Here is a 24,700-nt window from a genome sequence, read left to right on the forward strand (position 1 = left end):
CTGTGATCTCTTGTTTTTCGCGGTTAATGGAAAACCAATCGAAACTCCACGAAGTAGAGGCGGAGCTTATTTACATTTAGAATTTTTTTTATTTTTTTGGAAGGGGGTCAATGTATTTGTTTTTTTTTTTTAAGCAGTGCAAATGTAAGAATTATGACATAGATAAAGAATATATACTGTATATATAAAAGAAAACAATGATTTGTACACGTTTACATGCATATATCTTAACATTCTTAAATAAAATACTGTTTTGTTTTGTTTTTTAATAGAAAAAATCTGCGATGGAATGGGGAGTTTGAGGCCCAAAGTAGCAAGGGCAAGGGGCCAGGTTTGGTCTCAACGTTGGTTAGGACGATATAACAACATAACCTGCATGTACACTTTTTGCTGGGGACGGGACATTTATAAGACCAAACAGATTGGGTGAACCTAATTAATTGATAGCCTAAATGATCAATGCAAAAATAAATCTGTATTACTTATACTAACTTTCATGTGTTTCAGGTGATATAACATTTGATTCAAACCTTTGTTTTAAAAAACTACTAAAGAAACATTTTGAAGTGCAAGTCCCTTTATTAAAAAAACGGGGAGTTATCCAAGAATGGGTCCACTTCTTGGGGACAATGGAACACCCCAAGACTCAAACTAAAGTATTGTAACAAAAGTAAAAAATCAAAAGTAATCACACAGTTTAATGTTATGACAACTCTGATGCAGGTCGGACTTTCATTAGCAAAATTAGTGGTGTTGCCCCCACCTCCACAACATTGATGTATTTTTACATTGTTTACTGTAGCTGCTGCTGGATGAAAAACGTTGCTTAAAAGTCAGTGGGGACATTTTGAGCATCCTGAAAAGTTGGTAGTATTATGTCCCTTCCGTCCCTATGCAAACTTACGCCATTGAGCGAGGGATCACTGTCCTATATTTCCATTCGTGGTGCCGTAATTATACAATAACTCCATAAACGAATACAAAGATATCAAATGGATTTTATGATAATAATAATCATTATTAATCATATTAATTAGGGCTGTCAAAATTATCACGTTAACGGGCGTTAATTTTTTTTTTTTAATTAATCACATTAAAATATTTGACGCAATTAACGCACATGCCCCGCTCAAACAGATTAAAATGACAGAACAGGATCATGTGCACTTGTTACTTGTGTTTTGTCAGCCTCTGCTGGGGCTTGGGTGCGACTGATTTTATGACCATGAGAATTGTGTAATTATTGACATCAACAATGGCGACCTACTAGTTTATTTTTCGATTGAAAATTTTACAAATTTTATTAAAACGAAAACATTAAGAGTGGTTTTGGTATAAAATTTCTATAACTTGTACTAACCTTTATCTTTTAAGAACTACAAGTCTTTCTATCCATGGATCGCTTTAACAGAATGTTAATGTGAATGCCATCTTGTTGATTGATTGTTATAATAAACAAATACAGTACTTATGTACAGTATGTTAGAATATATCCGTCTTGTGTCTTATCTTTCCATTCCAACAATAATTTACAGAAAAATGACATATTTTATAGATGGTTTGAATTGCGATTAATTACGATTCATTAATTTTTAAGCTGTGATTAACTCGATTAAAAATTGTAATCGTTTGACAGCCCTAATGTCAATATTACTTTACCTTAAATCATGTATAATAAAATTACACTGTCGAGAAAAGCGTTGTATTACTTTTTCAGGGTATGCTTTGGTAATGAGTACCATCGATGGCAAAAAAAACAAAAAAACCTATAGAGGGCACCAAAGAGCGAAGATGCTAAAAAGAAGTAGAAGAAAAAGATGCACGCAGCGAATGAAATAGAAGAAGAAGAATTGAACGATTCCCGGTAGTTGAACCGCCTCGGGTCCTCCCGTAGGTGACTTACTATTTGTTTTGGAGACCCGGACAAAAATGGCAATAACGCGGATTTAATTGTCATTTAATGGCTTTAGCGAGCCAATACACCGTGATGTTTTCCCAACATTAATTGTTTGCTGGTGATTAGCGCCTTCAAGACTCATCGCTGGACCCAAAGGTAAATGTTTCTCACTTTATATTTGCGCAAATAATGTGACATGTTTCTATTTCTAATGGCAAAAGTGTATAGGAAGCTTGCAATGTTGTCGTCGTTGTATCGAATTTGCTAGTTAGCTAAAGCTAACGATGGTGAAGATGGGCAAGCGGTCCATTTGAATCAATCTCAGAGAGACCCGCCTTGTCAGTTTGTTCCAGCGAACTAACCCGAAACGGGACAGCTGTGTTTCATCGTACTAGTTAATTAAGCGAATGGAATAAAATGGCTTATGTGTGATGTGTCAGTAATTTCTCTCCTTTCTTTTTCTGTGGGAGAAAGTGATGCCGAACGCACTGGGAACTCTTTTTTTGATACTATTCGAATAAATTCGGACTCAACGGGATAAAATAATGTCATAATTTTGAATATGTAGAGTTTTCCTCTTGCAATTTGAACCAGCAATCTTAATTTTTTCTATTAACAACAACAACAAAAAAGATTAAATTTGACGCGGGTTCATGCGGCCCTTTAGCGCCTCCTAGAGCGCGTTATGATAAAAACACATCATCTGCTAACAATTTACATTAGATGTCCTGATGCTGTTTTTTTTGTTTTTTACTTCCGATCCGATTTTTTTCAAAACATTTTTTGCCGATACCGATCCGATAACTGTGTTTTTGATAGAGATGTGACCGAAAATTCGGTGCTGGAAACTATCGGCCGAAAATAGCTGAAAACACATAATTGGTTTTCAGTTTTGAAGACTGTAAGTTTACCATGCCGTTAGCGCAGACCCGATTAACGACCCTCCGCTGTAGATTGACATTCACCTCCAAAAAATTTTGACTACGCATGACGTCAACGCGTATTGACGTGAGCGTCAAAGCACTGTGATTGGTCCGCTCAGAACGTTGTTTCCGGTTCAGCACAACAACACTGCCATTTTCAAACATTGGCTAAGGTTAGGTTAGGGTAATTCTAAACCCTAAACCTAAATCGGAATTAACCCTTTAAATACTTCAAAACACCCGCTAAATAAAATAAAAACTATCCTAAAACATCTATTATACGTCATTGTACTGTCCTCGCCAAGACATTTGAGCCTTGCTAGACAACATGCTAACCTCCGAAATGACTATGTCAATTGTCCGTGTGGTTTAGTGACTTTACTCAGCTGCTCATAACATCAATACTTGCCAAATAAAACTAAACTATAATGAAATTACATCAGTCTCATCTTCAATAACAGCAATTAGGGCTGGGCGATATGGCCCTAAGTACGTGTCACGGTAAATTGAGCAGATTTACCTCGATAACGATAAAGAAGGATAAAGTTGCCCAAGCTGACTGTTATAAAATTTGAAAATCTGAATCAATGCACGAAATACAAGTTAACAGTTTCTCGTTGATTTGTTTACCAGATTTCAATTTAACAATTGTATATGCAGTCTAAACATAAATTAACTCGCGCTAGCTTATCTACTCCAGAGCCCTGAAACTAACAAATTACGGACTAACTGAATTTGTTGAAATCAACTCCATCAACTAACTAAACCCCTGCTAACTCGAAGATTAAGCCGAATTTTAAAAATCCTGAACTTTATATATAAAAGCTATATTGCTCTTATACCAATGAAACATTTAAGATTTTATGATGGCAGTAATGACACAGAACAAAGCAAGCACATACAGAAAAATAGAACGGTCATATTATAAGCTTCATGTTAGATTATACTTTATGCAGAATGTTTTACACTCATAGCTTTTATGATGGTATACAAAATAACGCGACATACTGATCGCTAGGTGCAGTCCATGCCCAATCCACTGATTAAGTTCAGCCGTTTCGACAAGGTTAGAGCCACTATCCGACTCATCACTAGAGCTGGGAATCTTTGGGCACCTAACGATTCGATTACGATTCAGAGGCTCCGATTCGATTATAAAACGATTATTGATGCACCCCCCTCTTTTTTTTTTAATTTATTTATTTTTTAAAAATGTTTTGTACATTAGTTCCAAAATTGTTCAAAAATACTTTCAGGCTGAACCAAACTACTATTTCAGTATCAAGTTAACATATAGCAGTAAACAAATATACAAAAATAACAGTAAATAAAAAACTCCAGTCCCCATTCTGTATCAGCAGCTTTAAACTACATTCAATTAATTTAATGTTGTGAATCAACCGTTAAAGTTGTTAAAATTGCTCCCGTTATTTCATAATTTCCCTTTTGTCTACTTTCGACATGTGAAAGTTTTAAAACTATTTTAAAGATAGATTCAAGTCAATATTTTACCGATTTAGGAGTATTTTAGATAAAAAGTTAATTAGGTTTGCTTGGAAGGTTCGCTACAACAGCCTTGCAGGGACGTGTACTGCTTTAAGATGGCGGCCATTTACTAACGCCAACATCTAGCTTTTTGTAGGTGTGCTGCTAACGCTACCGAATCAATAATGCATCTAGTCTTATATAAATGATATCTACCATAACATTATGCTACTTTGTAGCAGCTTTTCGGCAGCAGTCAGGTATGTTGTTGTGTTTTTTTATCTCGTGGCATGAGTTGAGCTAGAGCCGTGAGTTGAGCATTGGCATTACCCGAGGGGCCGGGTAATGAGAAGCATGATGTTTAGCTACTCTCACTCCGTTCCTCATTGACCGCGCAGTGCACTGAGTGTGTTGTACTTCCGCTTTACTTGGCATATTTCAATAATCGGAATTTGGATGTTTGTGAATCGTTCTCGAATCTTCCACGGCCGAATCGTGAATAATCTAAGAATCGGAAATTTTGCACACCTCTACTCATCACGTTCTTTTGTAGCGTTAGCCGCTAGCTTTAGCCTGTGGTCTGGCTACTAGTAGAAAGCACTGAAAGCACCCTCTCCTGAAATGGTGAGAACCAGGGAGGACAGCGGGTGAAAGCCTGTCTGGAGGCCACCAAGAGTCTTAATGTCTGGTGAAAGTTCGCAGAAGCGTTAGCTGTTAGCCTACCGGGCTTCTGTTTGTTTGAGTTCTTGTTAACTACGTGACTTCATACATAAGCACACTGACTGCTTTCTTAAAGGGGGAATGAACATAGCCGCACAACACAGAGTCAAAGCGGGATGAAAAAATTATATTTTCTTGTTTTATTAAATTACCAAATTTACTGATATGGTCAAAATTACGACAGTTATCATGAAGAATTTTGGTAACGGTAAATTTTCGGTATACCGCTCGGCTCTAACAGCAATTCAAATTTGCGTTTACAAGTAGCTGCTGATACAGCAATAACAAACGATTAGCATTTATCAGTTAGCGTCCCCTAGACCGCGAATATAAGACGACCCTTTTTCAGTCCTATTTCAATGCAAAAAACACCGTCTTATATTCGGGCCAATACGGTAATGTAAATTATTAATCTTGGTTAGCAGCTGACTGATTTGGTTATTCCCTGACACAGATATAAACATGGAGGCGGGCTCGGAGGTTACGGAGAACATCGCGTTCCGGGGAGTGGAGTTTGCCGTGAAGGTAGAGGTGGATAACGGTGTTCTGCTGGTAGAAATCTCTGATTCAAAAACAGCAGATCAATGGAAAGGAGAATTTGATCCAGCGTGTAAGTTGCACCATTTATCATTCACAGTTGTGCATTTCATTCAGAGCCCTCCCATTGAGTTATTCCTGGTTTTCTCGCCCCAGACATCGAAGACCTGACACGGAAAACCGGCAACTTCAAACAGTTTCCCATTTTCTGCAGCATGTTGGAGTCGGCAGTGAGGAAGGTGCGTCGGCAAAGAAAGGGCAATGTTGTAGGTGGCTGGAATGCACGCAAGTCAATAGAAGGATGCGAACGGACAGGAGGATGCTCCGGGCTGCATGAGCTGGAGCGGACAAGCATTCGGTTAGCTTCCACTGGAGCGAAAAATTTGGAAAATTCTGTCTTGTTCGCTCTCTCCAGGCCGGGATGAAAATGGAGAAATTTTAGCTGAGTTTAAGTCAAACGCCTCAACCGGACTGACATGTATATCAAAACACAAGAAGTGTACACTTGAGTGACCAATTGATTAACAATTATATACAGTGGGGCAAATAAGTATTTAGTCAACCACTAAAATTGTGCAAGTTCTCCCACTTGAAAATATTAGAGAGCCCTGTAATTGTCAACATGGGTAAACCTCAACCATGAGAGACAGAATGTGGAAAAAAAATCCCAGAAAATCACATTGTTTGATGTTTAAATAATTTATTTGCAAATCATGGTGGAGAATAAGTATTTGGTCCATACCAAAAGTTCATCTCAATACTTTGTTATGTACCCTTTGTTGGCAATAACGGAGGCCAAACGTTTTCTGTGACTCTTCACAAGCTTTTCACACACTGTTGCTGGTATTTTGGCCCATTCCTCCATGCAGGTCTCCTCTAGAGCAGGGGGCTGTCGTTGGGCAGCACAGACTTTCAACTTCCTCCACAGATTTTCTATGGAGTTGAGATCTGGAGACTGGCTAGGCCACTCCAGGACCTTGAAATGCTTCTTACGAAGCCACTCCTTTGTTGCCCTGGCTGTGTGTTTGGGATCATTGTCATGCTGAAAGACCCAGCTGCGTCTCATATTTAATGCCCTTGCTAAAGGAAGGAGATTTTCATTCAAAATTTCTCAATACATGGCCGAATTCATTCTATCCTTTACACCGATCACTTGTCCTGGTCCGTTTGAAGAAAAACAGCCCCAAAGCATGATGTTTCCACCCCCATGCTTCACAGTGGGTATGGTGTTCTTCGAATGTAATTCAGTATTCTTTCTCCTCCAAACATGAGAACCTGTGTTTCTACCAAAAAGTTCTATTTTGGTTTCATCTGACCATAACACATTCTCCCAGTCCTCTTCTGGATCATCCAAATGCCCTCTAGCGAACGCAGACGGGCCTGGACGTGTACTTTCTTCAGCGGGGGGACATGTCTGGCAGTGCAGGATTTGAGTCCCTGGCGGCGCATTGTGTTACTGATAGTAGCCTTTGTTACTGTGGTGGTCCCAGCTCTCTGTAGGTCATTCACTAGGCCCCTCTGTGTTGTGCTGGGATTTTTGCTCACAGTTCTTGTTATCATTTTGACGCCACAGGGTGAGATCTTGCATGGAGCCCCAGATTGAGGGAGATTATCAGTGGTCTTGTTTGTCTTCCATTTTCTAATAATTGCTTCCACGGTTGATTTCTTTACACCAAGCGTTTTACCTATTGCAGATTCAGTCTTCCCAGCCTGGTGCAGGTCTGCAATTTTGTCTCTGGTGTCCTTCGACAGCTCTTTGGTCTTGGCCATAGTGGAGTTTGGAGTGTGACTGACAGAGGTTGTGGACAGGTGTCTTTTATACCGATAATGAGTTAAAACAGGTGCCATCAATACAGGTAAAGAGTGGAGCCTCGTTAGACCTCGTTAGAAGTTAGACCTCTTTGACAGCCAGAAATCTTGCTTGTTTGTAGGTGACCAAATACTTATTTTCAACTCTAATTTGGAAATCTTTAAAACTTAAACAATGTGATTTTCTGTTTTTTTCCACATTCTGTCACTCATGGTGACAATTAAAGGCCTCTCTAATCTTTTCAAGTAGGAGAACTTGCACAAGTGATGGTTGACTAAATACTTATTTGCCCCACTGTATGTGGTACAGCTTTTATACTTTTTCAACAGAAATCCTGCATTAGATCGCCCGTCAATACCATTATGGAGTATATGTACCAAATTTCTGCTCCATCCCAAAATTTTCTATTGGTTTGAGGTCTGGAGACTAGCTAGCTAAAACCTTGTTATGCTTTTTACGCAGCCACTCCTTGGTCAGCTTGGCAGTATGCTTCTGATCATTGTCATGTTTGAAAATCCGACCACGACTCATCTATTGGATTAAGAATAATATTAGTCCTGATCGATGTGCCAGACTAATCTGCAGCTACAGGAAGCGTCTGGTTGAAGTTATTGCTGCCAAAAGGGGGGGGCACAAGATATGAAGTGTGATAGTTCACTTACTTATTGTCCCCCCTGCTGTCATTGGCTGCATACTATCTTCGTTAAAATGTGAAAACCTATAAATGTTTGGGTGGTTTTGGTTAAAGCAGACAGTTTTTTTTCATCAGTGTGATTTTGACAAAGATCAGATCACATTTGGTGGTGATTTTATGCAGAAATGTGAGAAATTTCAAAAGGTCCAGATACTTTTTCATACCACTGTATCTCTTATTTTTTTGCAGACAAGCGATTCTGTCACACTGGACCTGTTGACCTACGCAGACTTGGAGCTGCTGCGGAACAGGAAAGCGGGGGTGGTGGGTCGCCCTCGAGGCCACCCGCAGTCGTCGGCGCTCACCGCCAAACGTTACCTTATTCTCATCTACACCGTGGAGTTTGACAGGTTTGTACGCCTTCGCTATTGATTTTCCTCCGTATTGTGCGCCTCGCTAACACGCGTGACTTTCCGTAGGATACACTATCCTTTACCGCTGCCCTACATCGGCAAGCCCGACCCGGCCGCTCTGCAGAAGGAAATCCGGAGCCTCAGGGCAGAACTTAGCGCGCTAACCTCTCAGGGGGTCGGCAAGTCCGCGGAACTCGAAATCCATCGCTTGCGAGCGGAGTAAGTCGGAGACGCCGATTATCGGGTCACGTGACACTTTGATGTGATTTTTGGTGGAAATTTCCCAAGGCTGGCCCTGATGAAGGAGGAGAAAGAGGCCATCGCCAAAGTCCTGGAGCGTCTTCAGCTCGGCAGAAGCGCTTCCACCCCCGCCGGACCTACCGAGTGGAGAGGTCGGGATGCGGTGAGGACGCTGGAGGAGCAGCTGCTCAAAGAGAAGGCCAAGAGTCAGCACTCGGCCAGCAAACGATGCCAGGAGCAGCGACTCATGATGGAGCAGGTGGAGCCGCTTTCCGCTTGAATCTCTTCTCTTGCGCTTTGAACTCATTCCCTCCTCTGTTTCCAGCTGGATGAGCTGAGAGCGTCGGAGTGCGCGCTACGGCTTCACGTCAAGAGTCTCACCAACGAACTGGCGCTGCTACGCAGAAGGTTTGCAACTTTGCCGTTTTGTACTGCCGGTAAAAAAAAGATAATCTCCACCACCAGTTCCCTCCCAGTTGACGTTGATAATTCTCTCCCGCTCACCTTGAAGCAGAGGGACGCCCGTGTCCGGATGCGCAGACATTTATCGCTCGCGCAACCCTGTCAGGGGTCGCTCGGGATCCAGAGAACGGCGAGGCGACCGAGCGCAAAGGTCCGCGGAAAGAGGAACGAGAGTGGACTCGGCGGGGCCGCGCGCCGTCGTGCGAAGGTCATCGCCTTCTCCCACAGGTGCGAGGGACTGTTTGCACACACACAGTAAGCACATAAGCTACTCCGCTAGATGTCCATTTTGACTGGGAGGGGTGAATAAATTTGCCCCTCCCAGTCAAAATATATCTGACGTCTGGCGCCGTCAAACCGAAAGATGAGCATTGACATTGAATAAGTAAAAAGATAGGCTGGAATTAAAGTGTATCACAAAAGTGAGTACACCCCTCGCATTTCTGCAGATATTTAAGTATATCTTCTCATGGGACAACACTGACAAAATGACACTTTGACACAATGAAAGTAGTCTGTGTGCAGCTTATATAATAATTTATTTTCCCCCCAAAATAACTCAAAATATAGCCATTAATATCTAAACCCCTGGCAACAAAAGTAAGTACACCCCTTAGAAACAACATCCCTAAATGTCCAAATTGAGTACCGCTTGTCATTTTCCCTTCAAAATGTCAAGTGACTCGTTCCAGGAGTGCTATCAGCATTGCTGCAGACATTGGTGCCCATGTGGCGACTCCGCTCATCTGTGTGGCTGTCGCGCGCTTGGTGGGGCTTGCATGCGGTTGGATGTGATAGGGCGCGCTGGGGTAGGGGGGGTCCCGGTGCCGGGATTGGCGATGGGGCGGCGTAGGGTCGGTCGCCAACAGGCTTACACTCACAAGGGATTCACACGATTACTGGGTTCTAGATCACAGAGATGATTTGTGTACACTCTACTCCTTTCAATCACTTAGTTTAGACTCCCCCACCCCAGTCCCACTCTTTCCCTGGTCAACAGGCCCACCACATGGTGTCAACCGGAAATGCATCTAGCTGACAATAGCACCAACATATGAGTAGTTAGTGTGGACGTTCAATGTATTTCTTGTTGTTTCTTTTCTGTCTTCTCCTGTTTTTTTGCTATTCCCCCATAACCCCTTCCCGTTTGCTGCTTTGTCATAATAAACAATGGGAGTATGTCATACTCTCAATGTGAAACATAAAAACTGTTCAGATCAACCGGGCACTTAAGACTTCCATTCTCAGAGTCAAACAGCTGAACAAAACAGGTTTAAAAAAACTACATCCTTAAATGTCCAAATTGAGTACTGCTTGTCATTTTCCCTCCAAAATGTCATGTGACTCGTTAGTGTTACTAGGTCCAGGTGTGCATATGGAGCAGGTGTGTTCAAATTTGTAGTGCAGCTCTCACACTCTCTCAGAAAGTTCCAACATGGCACCACATGGCAAAGAACTCTCTGAGGATCTTAAAAGACGTATTGTTGCGCTACATGAAGATGGCCAAGGCTACAAGACGATTGCCAACACCCTGAAACTGAGCTGCAGCGCAGTGACTAAGATTATCCAGCGTTTTAAAAGAGCAGGGTCCACTCAGAACAGGCCTCGGGTCGGTCGTCCAAAGAAGCTGAGCGCACGTGCCGAGCGTCGCATCCAAATGCTTTCTTTGAAAGATTGTCGCAGGGGTGCTGTCAGCGTTGCTGCGGAGATTGAAGAGGTGTGGGGGCAGCCAGTTAGTGCTCAGACCATACGCCGCACTCTACATCAAATTGGTGTGCGTGGCTGTCACCCCAGGGGGAAGCCTCTTCTGAAGAATGTACACAAGAAAGCCCGCAAACAGTTTGCTGAAGACATGTCAACAAAGCACATGGATTACTGGAACCATGTCCTATGGTCTGATGAGACGAAGATTATTTTGTTTGGTTACAATGGTCTCAAGCATTTGTGGCGGCGACCAGGTGAGGAGTACTAAGATAAGTGTGTCATGCTCACAGTCAAGCATGGTGATGGGAATGTCATGCTCTGGGGCTGCGTGAATGCAGCAGGTGTTGTAGAGTTACATTCTATTGAGGGAAACAACTCCAACATGTACTGTGAAATACTGCAGCAGAGCATGATCCCCTCCCTCCAGAAACTGGGTTGCAGGGCATGACAATGACCCCAAACACACCTCCAAGATGACCATCGCTTTACTGAAGAGGCTGAGGGTGAAAGGTGATGCACTGGCCAATCATGTCTGTAGACTTGAACCCAATAGAACATCTTTTGGGGATCCTCAAGTGGAAGGCGGAGGTGCGCAAAGTCTTAAATATCCGGCAACGTCATCATGGAGGAGTGGAAGAGCATTCCAGTGGCAACCTGTGAAGCTCTGGTCAACTCCATGCACAGGAGAGTAACGGCAGTTCTGGATAATAGTGGTGGCCACACAAAATATTGACATTTGACATGTTGTAGTGTATGTTAATATTGACAACTCTCACGAAGGGGTATACTCACTTTTGTTGCCAGGGGTTTGGATATTAATGGCTATATTTTGAGGGGAGAAATAAATGAGCTCTACTGTATTATATAAGCTGCACATAGACTAGGCATGTGCCGGTATGATATTTTGACTGTACGATAACCGTGAGCAAAAATACTGCGGTTTCACGGTATTGCAATTATAGCTCCAAAAAATTGAGATGTATGGGTTTAAAAAAAAAAACTTTTTTCCATTGAACAGGATTTTTTTTTTTTTTTTTTTCAGACCATAGTTGCAAATTGGAACATGAATATACAGTATTGTTAAAATAAATAATCAATAAAAGAATATTTTAAATAAAATTAAACTAAATATAACTTAAGACATAGTTGCAAATTGGAACATGAATATATTGTTAAAATAAATAATCAATAAAAAAATATTTAAAATAAAATTAAACTAAATATAACTTATAGACTATACTCACAGCCACAGCTCAAGTTGCTCAAGATTAGAGCAAGAACAAAATAATTTCTATAAAAAAGTAAAAACACTTCCGAATAAATTTTTTTAGAAATTTATACTGCATTACTTTTTTTTTTGAGGGTGGAAAAGCTTAAGTGAAGTTTCGCCATTTTCACATGATGTCTACATGATGTCATGCCTTTGTGTTAAAAAGAACATAAAGAATTCTTAAGTTACTTAAAATGTATAAGTTAGTTAAAATGCCAATATTATTGTGGAAAGGTTTCATCTAAAAAATAAAATAAAAAAAACATTGGGAGTGAGACCTCTCCTTGATCCAGCGAACGTGGATTTGTGCTTAGGGCAAGATCATCTTTCGCAATTAGCGATCTTTGACGCTATCACTTTTTCCCCTTCATTCAAGCGACTCAAGCTTGTTTTCTCACTCTGCGGCTGTTACACTCAACGAAGTTGCTCTCCCAGGTAAGCCTAGGCTAACAATCATATTTGTAAGCTTTTTGTTAGTTTTTATATTGAATTTGAAAGGAAAATGTGTGTTTTGTTTTTGGCGAACTTTTTCCATTGTGCTAATCTGTTGAAGCTACTCACATGGAAAAATCTAATTGTACAACATTTTAAATGTATTCATTTTGTATATTACACTTACCACCATTTGAGAGCTCAATAAATTGAACAGTACGCCTTATATTTGGAGTATTTGTTTTTGGGTTCGCTGGCTGGCTAGCCGATAGCGTCACTTTCACACACAGCAACAAACGGGAGGGGGTGAGCGCTGCTGCGCCAAGCCGCTTCTGGCTGCATTTTTGACACAAGAAAAATAGCGAATACCGTACTACGGTCTGACGGAAAATTTTAGTGGTTTTGAAACCGCGACGTTTTCACACCATGGTAAACCGTGAAACCGGTAACCGGCACATGCCTAACATAGACTACTTTTCATTGTGACATTTTGTCAGTGTTGTCCCATGAAAAGATATACTTAAATATCTGCAGAAATGCGAGGGGTGTACTCACTTTTGTCAAACACTGTAATTCATTTGATCATCGATTAGTCGTTGATTAATTGCGGCGGCACCATTTACCATACCTGCAGGGTCTCGAGCTCCTCGCTTTGACCCGACGGCGTACATCCAGGACAGACAGCGGCGCTTAAGAGAATCCGAACTCAAAAAGTAAGTTTTGCCCCTTAAGTTTTTAATTGGCAGAAATGTTTGTATTATTATCAGTCACTGTCCCAGACAGTTAAAGGTGCGACGAGACTTGATGGTGTCGCCGTCCATGCTACCCGAACGAGGCCGTTCCCGCTCCAGAGAGGCTTGTCCTCGGTTACGTCGATCCGGCAGCCGAGGTCGGAGTTTGTCGGTGGAGCGGCGGGGGAGCGGGAACTCCTCGGAGAGCTCTCTGCTGGATATGGAGGAAATGACCAAGGCGCTGTTCAGGTAGTAAATCCAATCCGCATCACTCTCCTCGCGTATTCTCATCTCGTCTGCTTACACTTTGTAGGGGAAGGAAACGGACCTTCAACGGCCCCGGTGTGGTGAGTCCCATTTGTTCCTGTGGAACATTTGCATTAGGGGTGCACGATATCCATTTTTTGAAACTGATATCGATAACTTCCTGCTCCTCAAAGCCGATATCGATAACCGATAATATATATATATATTTTTTTTAAATGTATAACCTGAGTTTTTGAACACCTGGAGGTTTAAAAAAAAACTAGTGGTGGATTCAACATGGATTTGCCTTTGATCTCACCAGATTTTTCATAATGACATGAACAAAACGGTGCGTTTTACTTCTGCACTGCCCGACAGCCAGCTAAAAATGAATGCACTTCCATAAACCACAAGGCTTGGTCTTTTCTTGCTTTTATGGGAAGACACTCGTCTTAATATTGTGAAAGTACAACAGAAAAATACACATATTCAATACTCAATATTAGGGTTGTTCCGATGTTTTTTTGCTCCCGATCCGATCCCGATCGTTTTAGTTTGAGTATCTGCCGATCCCGATATTTCCCGATCCGATTGCTTTTTTTTTGCTCCCGATTCAATTCCAATCATTCCCGATAATTTTTCCCGATCATATATATTTTGGCAATGCATTAAGAAAAAAATGAATAAAACTCGGACGAATATATACATTCAACATACAGTACATAAGTACTGTATTTGTTTATTATGAGAATAAATCCTCAAGATGGCATTTACATTATTAACATTCTTTCTGTAAGAGGGATCCACGGATAGAAAGACTTGTAATTCTTAAAGGATAAATGTGACTTTGTATATTGTGACTAAATATTGCCATCTAGTGTATTTGTTGAGCTTTCAGTAAATGATGCTGTAGCCATTTAACTGTTCTGCCCAAATGCATGATGGGAAGTGCAACCATGACTGTGCGTCGTGGCACCAATTGATATATCTTCTCTGCGTTGGGAAATAACATAGGATGTTAAGAAAAAAATCAATTACCACCTTTCTTCCCCACATTGCTTCCCACAATTATTGTAATTGTTGGGAGAGAGATTGTAAGGCTTTAGCCATTTAAAAAAAGGCTCCAAAGGCTGCCAAAATTCACTCTACTCATTTTACGCTGCCTATTAGCTCTTTATTCTGTATGGGTAAAATGGTGCCATTATAGACCCTACTCACGTGACGTCACAGCCACGCCCCCGCGCCATGTTGTCCGTATACTCATCATGTTAATGCATTAGCGCTTCGTAAATTCCTCCTATTATGGCGTGTTTTTCTGCTCGTTAACATTAATAATCAAAATGGTGAAGTCGTGTGTGGCGGTCGGTTGCAAAAACAGAGAAGATAGACGGAGAGACTTGAAGTTTTACCGTATTCCGAGAGACCCAGAGAGGAGAGCAAGATTGACTGCTGCAATTCGACGAGAAAACTGGGCTCCAAACGACTACCACAGATTATGTAGTAGTCATTTTATATCTGGTAAGATGCATTTAATATATATTTAGAGGGTTTTGGGCTGACAACCACAATTAAGATCATTGCTAGGCTAATCGCCGACAACATACACTCAGACGTTGTGAATGAACTACCTGAAAATATATAATTATAAGGAGATAATAAGACAGTTGTCATACAATTAATTTACAATTTCACTATTGAGGTCAAAAGCCAAATAATAAATTCAACTAGGGACAATCTGGAGTAGTACTATCGCACTTCATATTTATTACATATTATATATGTATGTAGTGAGAGTGCTATCGCTAAACCATATAAACATTAAAAGCCCTAGCTCCATTGACAAATGACATGAAATACATTAGACTTGACAGTGGATGTTAGCAAGAACAAAAGATTTTGAATTGAAAATTTTGTAACTCACCTTCCCGAGCACAAGATTCCTGCCGAATTTTCGTGTACGAGGACCTGTTTCACCCAACCAGCAACGTAGCATTTATAAGCCTCCAAGCTCTTAAAGTTTTTCAAACTTTCGTGAGAATTGGCTGATTTTGTGTGGACAAGATAGTTGTAAATATCAGGGTAGCTAGCAGATGTCAGGCAAAGACGGCGAAGACAGCGGGTCGAAAAACATCGATTTAGGCATCAAATATGGATCTGGCGAATGGATAAACTGAAGCTTTTCCACATAATGCCTTTCATGCAACGCATCCAATGAGTTTACAGCGTCAGATAACACCGGGGCTTCCACGAATTGCTCTATAACTTGCACGACTAATTGAAAACAATAAGAATAAGTTTAAAAAAACGGACAATATGGCGGCCGGATACAGCGACACGTCATTTTGTGACGTAGGTGAGTAGGGTCTATAGGTTGAACGCGACAATGCGCGAGTGGGTCGTGCAGCGGTTGCGTTAATTATAACGTCATAAATGTAAAAAATATTCATTCTCGCCGATAATGCGTAACACATTATGTCTGTAACGTTAAATACAATTAGAAAACGATTTCATTGAAAAATATATATACATATTAAAAAAATTTTTGCCGATTACGATACTTTGGGGACATCTCTAATTGTTATAATCATTTGTTTCAGATGTAGTGTAATTATTTTCTGTATATAAATTAATTTGGTGTTCAAAAAGTGTTTTTTCAAGCTTGTCTTGAAAAAGAGGGAGTGGTCTTATATTCAGGCTGATATGGTAAATGAAGATATTGTTACCAAAGCATTTGTAATTGCAATCATTTTCTGGGAGAAATTGAGCATTATCTGATAGAACTGCAGGGGTTCCAATTAAAGATGTCCCGATCGATCATGTCATTTTCAAAGTATCGGAATCGGCAAAAAAATATCGGACATGCCTTTTTTTAATATATATATTTTTTGATGAAATCGTTTTCTAATTGTATTTAACGTTACAGACAAAATGCCTTACACTCATCCAGAGTCTTTAGTTTTGGCTTAAAGTAGGGCTATCAAATTTATCGCGTTAACGGCGGTAATTAACTTTTTAAAAATAAATCACGTTAAAATATTTGACGCAATTAACGCATGCGCTGCACGACCCACTCACGCATTGTCACGTTCAATCTTTAAAGGCGCTGTTTTACCCGTATATAGAGCTAAAAGGCAGCGTAAAATGGGTAGAGTGAATTTTGGCAGTCTTTGGAGCCTTTTTTTAATTGGCTAAAGCCTTACAATCCCTCTCCCTATGATTAGAAATATCGTGAGAAGCAATGTGGGGAAGGAAGGTAGTACCGTAATTTTCGCACCATAAGGCGCACCTGACTATAAGCCGCTACCCACCGAATTTGGCACGAAAACAGAATTTGTTCATAGATAAGCCGCACTGGACTATAAGCCTCAGCTGTCCTCACTGAATTATGGGAAATTTACAGCAAAAGATATTAACCAGAACACTTTATTTGACAGCGGCATCATACGACTGCTATAAGACCAAATAAACCACCATGAGGCTTTGAACTAATTGGCTGCAAAGCGTCATTGCTTCAAGAAGCTTCATTTGGCCATCAGGGCTCCCTTTTGGGAGACAGTCAACCTCTGCTGTCAACACTGTTGTTGTCTAACATGCCTCCTAGCATGCACTGCAGCGCCACACAATTAGAATTAATTTTATGTGCCAATTATTTCTTCAGTTTCTGTTCCAGTTGTTTCATTACTTGCTAGTAATGGTATTTGGAAACACTTTATTTGACAGTGGTTCCATAAGACTGTCTTAAGACAATCATAATTATGACATGACACTGTCCTGGGCATTAATGAATGCTTATAACATATGTCATTTAGTGTTATCCAGCAAATTATCTCACTTTTGAATGAATGTAAAAGATCCAAGCTGGACATAAATGGAGTTAGTGACATAATTTGCAGGATGACACTTACTATTCTATTCTATCACATGAGCATTCAGTGAGGCCCTTAATCATGTCATTTCATCAATTATGATGATTTTATGACGGCGTTATGACACCGCTGTGAAATAAAGTGTTACCTATTAACCCAAATAAATCAAAAAATAAGCCGCACTGGACGATAAGCGGCAGGATTCAAATTGAAGGAAAAAAGTAGCGGCTTATAGTCCGAAAATTACAGTAATTGATATTTTTCATAACACCCTATGTTATTTCCCAACGCAGAGAAGATATATCAATTGGTGCCACTACGCACAGTCATGGTTGCACTTCCCATCATGCATTTGGGCAGAACAGTTAAATGGCTACAGTATCATTTACTGAAAGCTCAACAAATACACTAGATGGCAATATTTACTCACAATATACAAAGTCACATTTATCCTTTAAGAATTACAAGTCTTTCTATCCATGGATCCCGCTCACAGAAAGAATGTTAATAATGTAAATACCATCTTGAGGATTTATTGTCATAATAAACAAATACAGTACTTATGTACTGTATGTTGAATGTATATATTCATCCGAGTTTTATTCGTTTTTTTCTTAATGCATTGCCAAAATGTATATGATCGGGAATGATTGGAATTGAATCGAGAGCAAAAAAAAAATCAGATCGGGAAATATCGGGATCGGCAGATACTCAAACTAAAACGATCGGATCGGGAGCAAAAAAACATGATCGGAACAACCCAAGTTCCAATACTTTAGGCCAGCACTTTATTCACTTATTCACTGCCATTGAAGTTATCAATTATCAATGTGTTTTATTTTTTTCGGTAGCTCATTCTTTCCTGCGGTAGTATAGTCACTTTGTTCACCTTAAAAAAAAAAAAATAATAATCACTTTATTACAGGTAGTTATGACATACTTGACTTAGGGTTGGAAGCGAATGAACGAATGTTCTTTCACTGCCAACATTCAAATGGACTGGACGTCTATCCGTGGCAGCCAATGAGTTCATTTTGTTTTAACAGTCCAGAGGTAGCCTGATTACCCGGAAGCCATTAAGCAGCACTCCAACGTACAGAATGAAGGATAAAGGTATCATTTCTAGTTTATTATTATTATTTACCATGTGTGCGTACGTATTTGTTAATACCGTCACACTCTGCTCGTCAGACGGCTCCATGGACACCGGCGCGGAGTTGTCGGAGATAGATGCCAGGCTTCAGGCCCTGCAGGAGTGCATGAGGGACTTGGACACGGGATATTGACAGATGGCGCAGCCTGACGGGACCGAACGGCGTCGGCAGCTCCGGACACCATTTTGTTTTGAGCGCGAGACAGTTTATGCTTATGACGTCAAACGAAAGCAATCACTGTGGAAGTCTACACAGTACTTTTTCATGACTGTTTTTTTATATTAAAGTATTGTGAATAAATGTGACAGTAATATTCAAAGTGCTGCTTTTTCGTCACGTTTTTGTAAAATAGCACTCAAAAAGACTTTTAACATGGAAAAATGCTTTTTATTTTACTGTAATGAACCTTAAATAACTTGGAATTCTTCAGTCCCTTCAATGACAACAGTGCAAAAACATCTTAGACAAAGTATATAACAACGTTACGAAATGCAGTGTCAGACAAAATATTGGGCATACTTGGTCAGTGTCTCACTGAGAGACCGATATTTGTCGTAATCCCTTTTAGTAGTACAGTACTTGGAAAAAAATAGCACTTAACCACCAAAAAAAAAACAAGGCAAGAGATACATTAAAGTGCTTAATGCTGAGAACCTGAACAACAGTTGAAATGATTCCAACTATTAACTTTTGGGGGGAAAAATGGCACATTAAGAAAACTTTTGAACGCATGTCTTAATGAATACCAAATTCTTCAGTTTCCAGCTGCTCATGAGGTTTTTTGTGTGCTCGCAGCAGGCGTCTCCCCCGCCATCTCTTGACTGCGTCGCTTGCTCAAAATGGTCTGGATGTGCAGTGTGAGCTGGAATAAAAGCAATGAAGCCCTTTCAGAGACTGTGGACATCTATTCAAAAGTGCTAGTTACAGGGTAAACTTGCAGTGATCCCTCAATCCACTGCAGATTTTTTTGTTCAGTTAAAAACAGTACAGGTATTTAAAAATGTTAAAATATATTAGGGCTGCAGCTATCGAATATTTTAGTAGTCGATTAATCGATGGACTAGTTAGTTCGAATAATCGAGTAATCAGATAAGGAACGTGAAAAATTAAAATACCAGAGCTAAGCCTCAAACGGTGTATATATATATTAGGGGTGTCAAATGATTAAATTTTTTAACCGAGTTAATTACAGCTTAAAAATTAATTAATCGTAATTAATCGCAATTCAAACCATCTATAAAATATGCCATATTTTTCTGTAAATTACATATATATTCTGTAAAATAAATTGTTGGAATGGAAAGATAAGACACAAGATGGATATATATACATTCAACATACGGTACATAATGACTGTAGTGGGCATTTCACTCTACTGTCATTTAAATCTGTCTATGCTGTCCTCACTCCGAAGCGTCTACTTTTTCCAAAGCTAGTGAACGACGCCTTAATAATCAGACTTCTTCCTTTTTCATCTGACTTATTAATAAAATAGCCTCAAACCATTGTCCTCTTTAGACCGTCGTAAAACTACAAAAAAAAAGTACACAAGCATTACATTAGCAACAACGTTAGCTTAGCACGCTATACAGGTTCACTTAAACATAAACAAAAAGCGTCTCATACAAAAAATAGAACATTTCGCTTACTAACATAATATGTACATTCTTTACAACAACCATACTTACGGACAAATCTTGTCCAAGGATCATATAAGCACAACATTACAACGTAGGCGTCAGCCCGAGACGTCGTGCAGCCATATTGAATTGGCAAGAAAACAATAAACCATGTCGCAAAGCGACCACAAGAGTTCACTGTTAGACAGCAAAAAAACCTTGCTGTTAAACTTACCAAAAGGCAGAATACTGTCTGAGTGGGACATGTGCAATAATTAATTGCGTCAAATATTTTAACGTGATTAATTTAAAAAATTAATTAACGCCCGTTAACGTGATAATATATGTATATGTATATAATATATATATATATGTATATGTATATATATATATATATATATATATATATATATATATATATATATTATCGCGTTAACGGGCGTTAATTAATTTTTTTAATTAATTGCATCAAATATTTTAACGTGATTAACGCACTCCCCCAGCTCAGACAGATTTAAATGGCAGTACAGTGAACTGCTTATTAATTGTGTTTTATGGAGTTTTGTCGCTCTCTGCTGGCGCTTGGGTGCGACTGATTTTATAGGCTTCAGCACCCATGAGCATTGTGTAAGTAATTATTGACAACAACAATGGTGGGCTACTAGTTTATTTTTTGATTGAAAATTTTACAAATTTTATTAAAACGAAAACATTAAGGGGGTTTTAATATAAAATTTCTATAACTTGTACTAACATTTTTCTTTTAAGAACTACAAGTCTTTCTATCCATGGATCACTTTAAGAGAATGTTAATAATGTTAATGCCATCTTGTTGATTTATTGTTATAATAAACAAATACAGTACTTACGTAATACGTATGTTGAATGTATATATCCATCTTGTGTCTTATCTTTCCATTCCAATAATAATTTACAGAAAAATATGGCATATTTTATAGCTGGTTTGAATTGCGATTAATTACGATTAATTAATTTTTAAGCCGTAATTAACTCAAAAATTTTAATCGTTTGACAGCCCTTATATATATATATATTTTTTTTTTCCCCCCCCAATGCTCTTAACAAATGTTTCACACACATATTCCCACAAAAAACTGCTAAATATACCGATAAACTAAATTATGAATGCATTAAAAAACATTAGCTCAAACAAAAACCTACGTTGGTCTTAACAGGGAGCAGTTGGATTTAGCATTGTGAAAAGAGGCAGACCAGAGGGCAGTGTATCTGCGCTAATCAATAAAACTAAATGCAAACACTTCCAAACCATTACAACGGCACTTTAATTAAACGAATACTCGAAGCAAAATTTAATTTGAATATTGTTTTCAAATCGAATAATCGAGTTAATCGATTAATCGTTGCAGCACTAAAATATGCATGCTCACGACAACATACGCAGTACTTTTAACACTTTGCAAGCAATGACAGTGTAAATTTTCAAATGATTTAATTGGAGATGGAGGGTTAAATTTAACAGACCGTAATGTGATGTGACACAATATGAACAAACAATTTCCATCTATTGTCCCATGTAGGCTACAGTACCATACAACTGAGAGTGCTATGCCTGCCTGCTAAGCAACAACACAGTATAAGGCGGAAAACAGACAACGCTGAAAAAGCAGTTTCTGCTCTTGCTCTCCTCTTTAAAATAAACTGCTGTATTTTAAGCAAAAAGAACTGTTGTGTTTGATAGAACAATATGTCTATATGCTGCCATAGCAGATTCATGGCGCAATAAGCCCTCGAACTATTTTTAATTTGTCCGTTTTACCCTGAAAACCCCCGTTTACAGACGTCGTGCAACTGCTTGTTTTAACCTAGCCATAAAAAGGTAAGTAAACGTATTTATTATTTGAAATGTCTGGCATTTTTAGATTTGAATATTTAATTGATGTCTAATGTTTAAAAAAAAAAACGACTTAAACAAATTATTCACTCGCATATTCTAAACATTTAAACAAATTACGTCACAATGAAAAAAATGGCGTCTGTAAAAGTCAGATACCTCATAGCTATAGCTTGATTGTATTTTTTCGCATTTTCCCCAATATTTTAGATGATAAATAATCGATCCAAACAAAGAAAAATTGAAAAAAAAAAAAAAAACATTTAAAAGGGTAAATATATGAAAATGAAAATCTCAACCACTCCTTGAGTCTGCGATTTCTGCATCGCGACCTTTGTTATATTACCATGTTTCACCCATAAAATCCCCAAAAAATCCAGCTGTGTCTTGACACTCGGTGATACATGCTACATGGAGTTTTGGGATCGAAAAGAGGTAAGTACGCGATAATATCTCGTTAAAATCGTGGTGTCTTTAATTATGCTCTCGCGTGCTCTCACCTCCAGATAGATAGGTGTTTGCAGTTTAAATTTTTTTCTTTCTAAATGCCCTCCTGTTCAAAATTTTTCTTCCCAGAGAAAATTGAGATTTTAAGCTTTCCAATGATGCATCACACATGCATATAAGACAATTTTGAAATTTGGCCATATTGGAGGTCTCAGAGCGGAACTTCAAGTCACCTGAGTGTTTTCCGCCATATGTATATTTTTAATGTAAATCTACTTCACATATTTTTGATTTTTGCCGGGAGGCGGCCCCCATTAACCGTGAAAAACGTGGATCACTGTAATCGTTAATGGCAAAACAAACTAAGTATAATATTTCAACTTACAGATCGCTGCTCTTCGAGAACTTCCGCGTATAAGGCTTTTCTCCGATCCAGCTCCTTTGAGTCGATTTGTTTCCAGTTCATGGCCTTCAACCTGATCTGATCTGGGGGCAGTTGTGGATTCTGGATCCACTGGAACAGAAGGAAATACATCAATATTGACCATAAAAATAAAAAAAAAACTCCTAAAGCTCATGGACATCATCATAAGTGGATTTTAAGGGGGGGGCAGACACCCCCTGGTGGCCGAAAAGTGTCATTGCATGAAATTGACTTTCCTATATCTATAAAAGTTGTAAAGCAATAAAACTGCAACAAAAATGAATTAAATGAACAAAAAATATAATTTTATAATCGCGGGAAAAATTATTTTTTTGAACAGATCATGTGACTAGCACCTTAGACGGTCATTTGCTATGCATATAACCCCCCCCAAGAAAAAAATTAGGTGAGGGCAATTTTATTTTTCAAATGATTTTTTCTTTGATTGAAAAGGTTTTTTTTTTGATTGAAGCAACTTTTTGGGGGGATTGAATGACACAAATGTGGCCCAAACAAAAAGGATTGCTTCAATCAAATACTTTTTCAATGAAAAATGAAGTGTGTTCAAATGCAAATTTTTCAAACTCAAATATTTTTTCGCATTCAAAAACATTTTCTATGATTGAAAATGTTCTTTTTGAAATTATATATTTTTTGAAGCAACTCATTTTTTGATTGAATGAGACAAAAACATCCTAGCCAAATTGTGGCCGCAACACAAATCAACATTACTTCAATCAAAAAAGTTGCTTCAATCCCCCAAAAAAAATTATATCAAGGAAAAATAGCTTTCACATGCGTTCTTTTGAGTTTCAAATTAATTTTTTGCATTCAAACACTTTTTTTTTTTTTTTGATTGATGCGACTTGTTTTTTATTGAAAATACATATTTTCATTAAAGCAACTTTTTTTGGGATTGAATAATAATGACACAAATCTACCTCCATATGGCTCCACCCAGGGGCTACAATTTTTGACTGGGGTAACTACATTGGCACGACACTGGCGGGCGTACCATATTCAATGGATGACAATTAGAGATGTCCCGATCGATTGGCATCCCGATCGATGGGGTCCAATCACGTCATTTTCAAAGTATCGGAATTGGCAAAAAAATATCGGACATGCCTTTTTTAATATTATATATATATATATATATATACAGTGCTGCTCAAAAGTTTGTGAACCCCCTCAACATTTTGGAATTTTCTATTATTTCAACCTGATTTCCTAATCAATCAATTCAGTAGTTTTTTTTTGTTTTTTTAACAGTTGTGTTGTCGAGACTAAATTAAAAAGAGTTTTCATCAACTGATGTAGGTGCAAAATTGAACTGTTTGGTCACAACCAAAACCGCCATGTCTGGCGAAAAGTCAACACTGCATACCACCAAAAGAACCTTCTCCCATCAGTGAAGCATGGAGGTGGGAATGTCAAGATCTGGGCTTGCTTTTCATCCTCAGGACCTGGACAACTCCACATAGTCCAGGGAATCATGAATTCTGAGGAATATTGTCAAATCCTAGAACATAACCTGACGCCATCTGTTTTGAAGTTAAAGCTTGGCAGAAGGTGGATCATGCAACATGATAATGATCCAAAGCATTCCAGCAATACAACCAAGGAACGGCTGAAAAAGAAGAAGATTCGTGTTCTGGACTGGCCCAGTCAAAGTCCTGACCTAAATCCCATTGAAATGCTGTGGCGGGACCTGAAGCGAGCAGTTCATGCCAGACGCCCATCAAACCTCTCTCAACTGACTGCGTTCTGCAAGGAAGAATGGGCAAAAATCCCCCAAAGTAGATGTGAGAGG

The 24,700-nt window shown here is 39.1% G+C and overlaps 2 protein-coding genes across 3 annotated transcripts in view; one reads left to right on the top strand and one right to left on the bottom strand.

The window, feature by feature from the left end:
• The first annotated feature begins 1,817 nt into the window (after positions 1-1,817).
• Positions 1,818-19,448, top strand: ccdc61 (coiled-coil domain containing 61). Of its 2 annotated transcripts, none has more exons than XM_057820762.1 (13): positions 1,818-2,053; positions 5,480-5,635; positions 5,719-5,801; positions 8,256-8,416; positions 8,486-8,638; positions 8,708-8,918; positions 8,985-9,067; positions 9,174-9,349; positions 13,162-13,240; positions 13,307-13,507; positions 13,572-13,605; positions 18,417-18,483; positions 18,562-19,448. In XM_057820762.1, the coding sequence occupies exons 2-13, from the start codon at positions 5,488-5,490 to the stop codon at positions 18,654-18,656; spliced, it is 1,491 nt and encodes a 496-aa protein (XP_057676745.1). In that variant the 5' UTR covers positions 1,818-2,053; positions 5,480-5,487; the 3' UTR covers positions 18,657-19,448. The 2 variants fall into 2 exon arrangements, with proteins under 2 accessions (XP_057676745.1, XP_057676743.1); XM_057820760.1 differs by having other exon boundaries at positions 9,171-9,349; positions 18,562-19,224.
• LOC130906425 (transcriptional regulator ATRX-like) overlaps positions 18,904-24,700 on the bottom strand; it is a 60,057-nt gene continuing 54,260 nt past the window's right edge. The window contains exons 34-35 of the mRNA XM_057820759.1: positions 22,849-22,977; positions 18,904-19,386 (exon numbers count right to left, since the gene is read on the bottom strand). Of these exons, the coding sequence (XP_057676742.1) occupies positions 19,294-19,386; positions 22,849-22,977 (222 nt within the window). The 3' untranslated portion in view covers positions 18,904-19,293. The remainder of the gene's footprint in view (positions 19,387-22,848; positions 22,978-24,700) is intronic.

The sequence above is a fragment of the Corythoichthys intestinalis genome, chromosome 18, assembly GCF_030265065.1.
Source record: "Corythoichthys intestinalis isolate RoL2023-P3 chromosome 18, ASM3026506v1, whole genome shotgun sequence".
Taxonomy (NCBI): domain Eukaryota; kingdom Metazoa; phylum Chordata; class Actinopteri; order Syngnathiformes; family Syngnathidae; genus Corythoichthys; species Corythoichthys intestinalis.

What these genes read in the sequence shown, in the direction of transcription:
- ccdc61 (XM_057820760.1), top strand. Translation starts at nt 5,488, where the DNA reads ATGGAGGCGGGCTCGGAGGTTACGGAGAACATCGCGTTCCGGGGAGTG. An exon ending in CTGGCGCTGCTACGCAGAAG is followed by an intron (nt 9,068 to 9,170) that starts GTTTGCAACTTT and finishes CTCACCTTGAAG; the next exon opens with CAGAGGGACGCCCGTGTCCG. An exon ending in AGAGAATCCGAACTCAAAAA is followed by an intron (nt 13,241 to 13,306) that starts GTAAGTTTTGCC and finishes TCACTGTCCCAG; the next exon opens with ACAGTTAAAGGTGCGACGAG.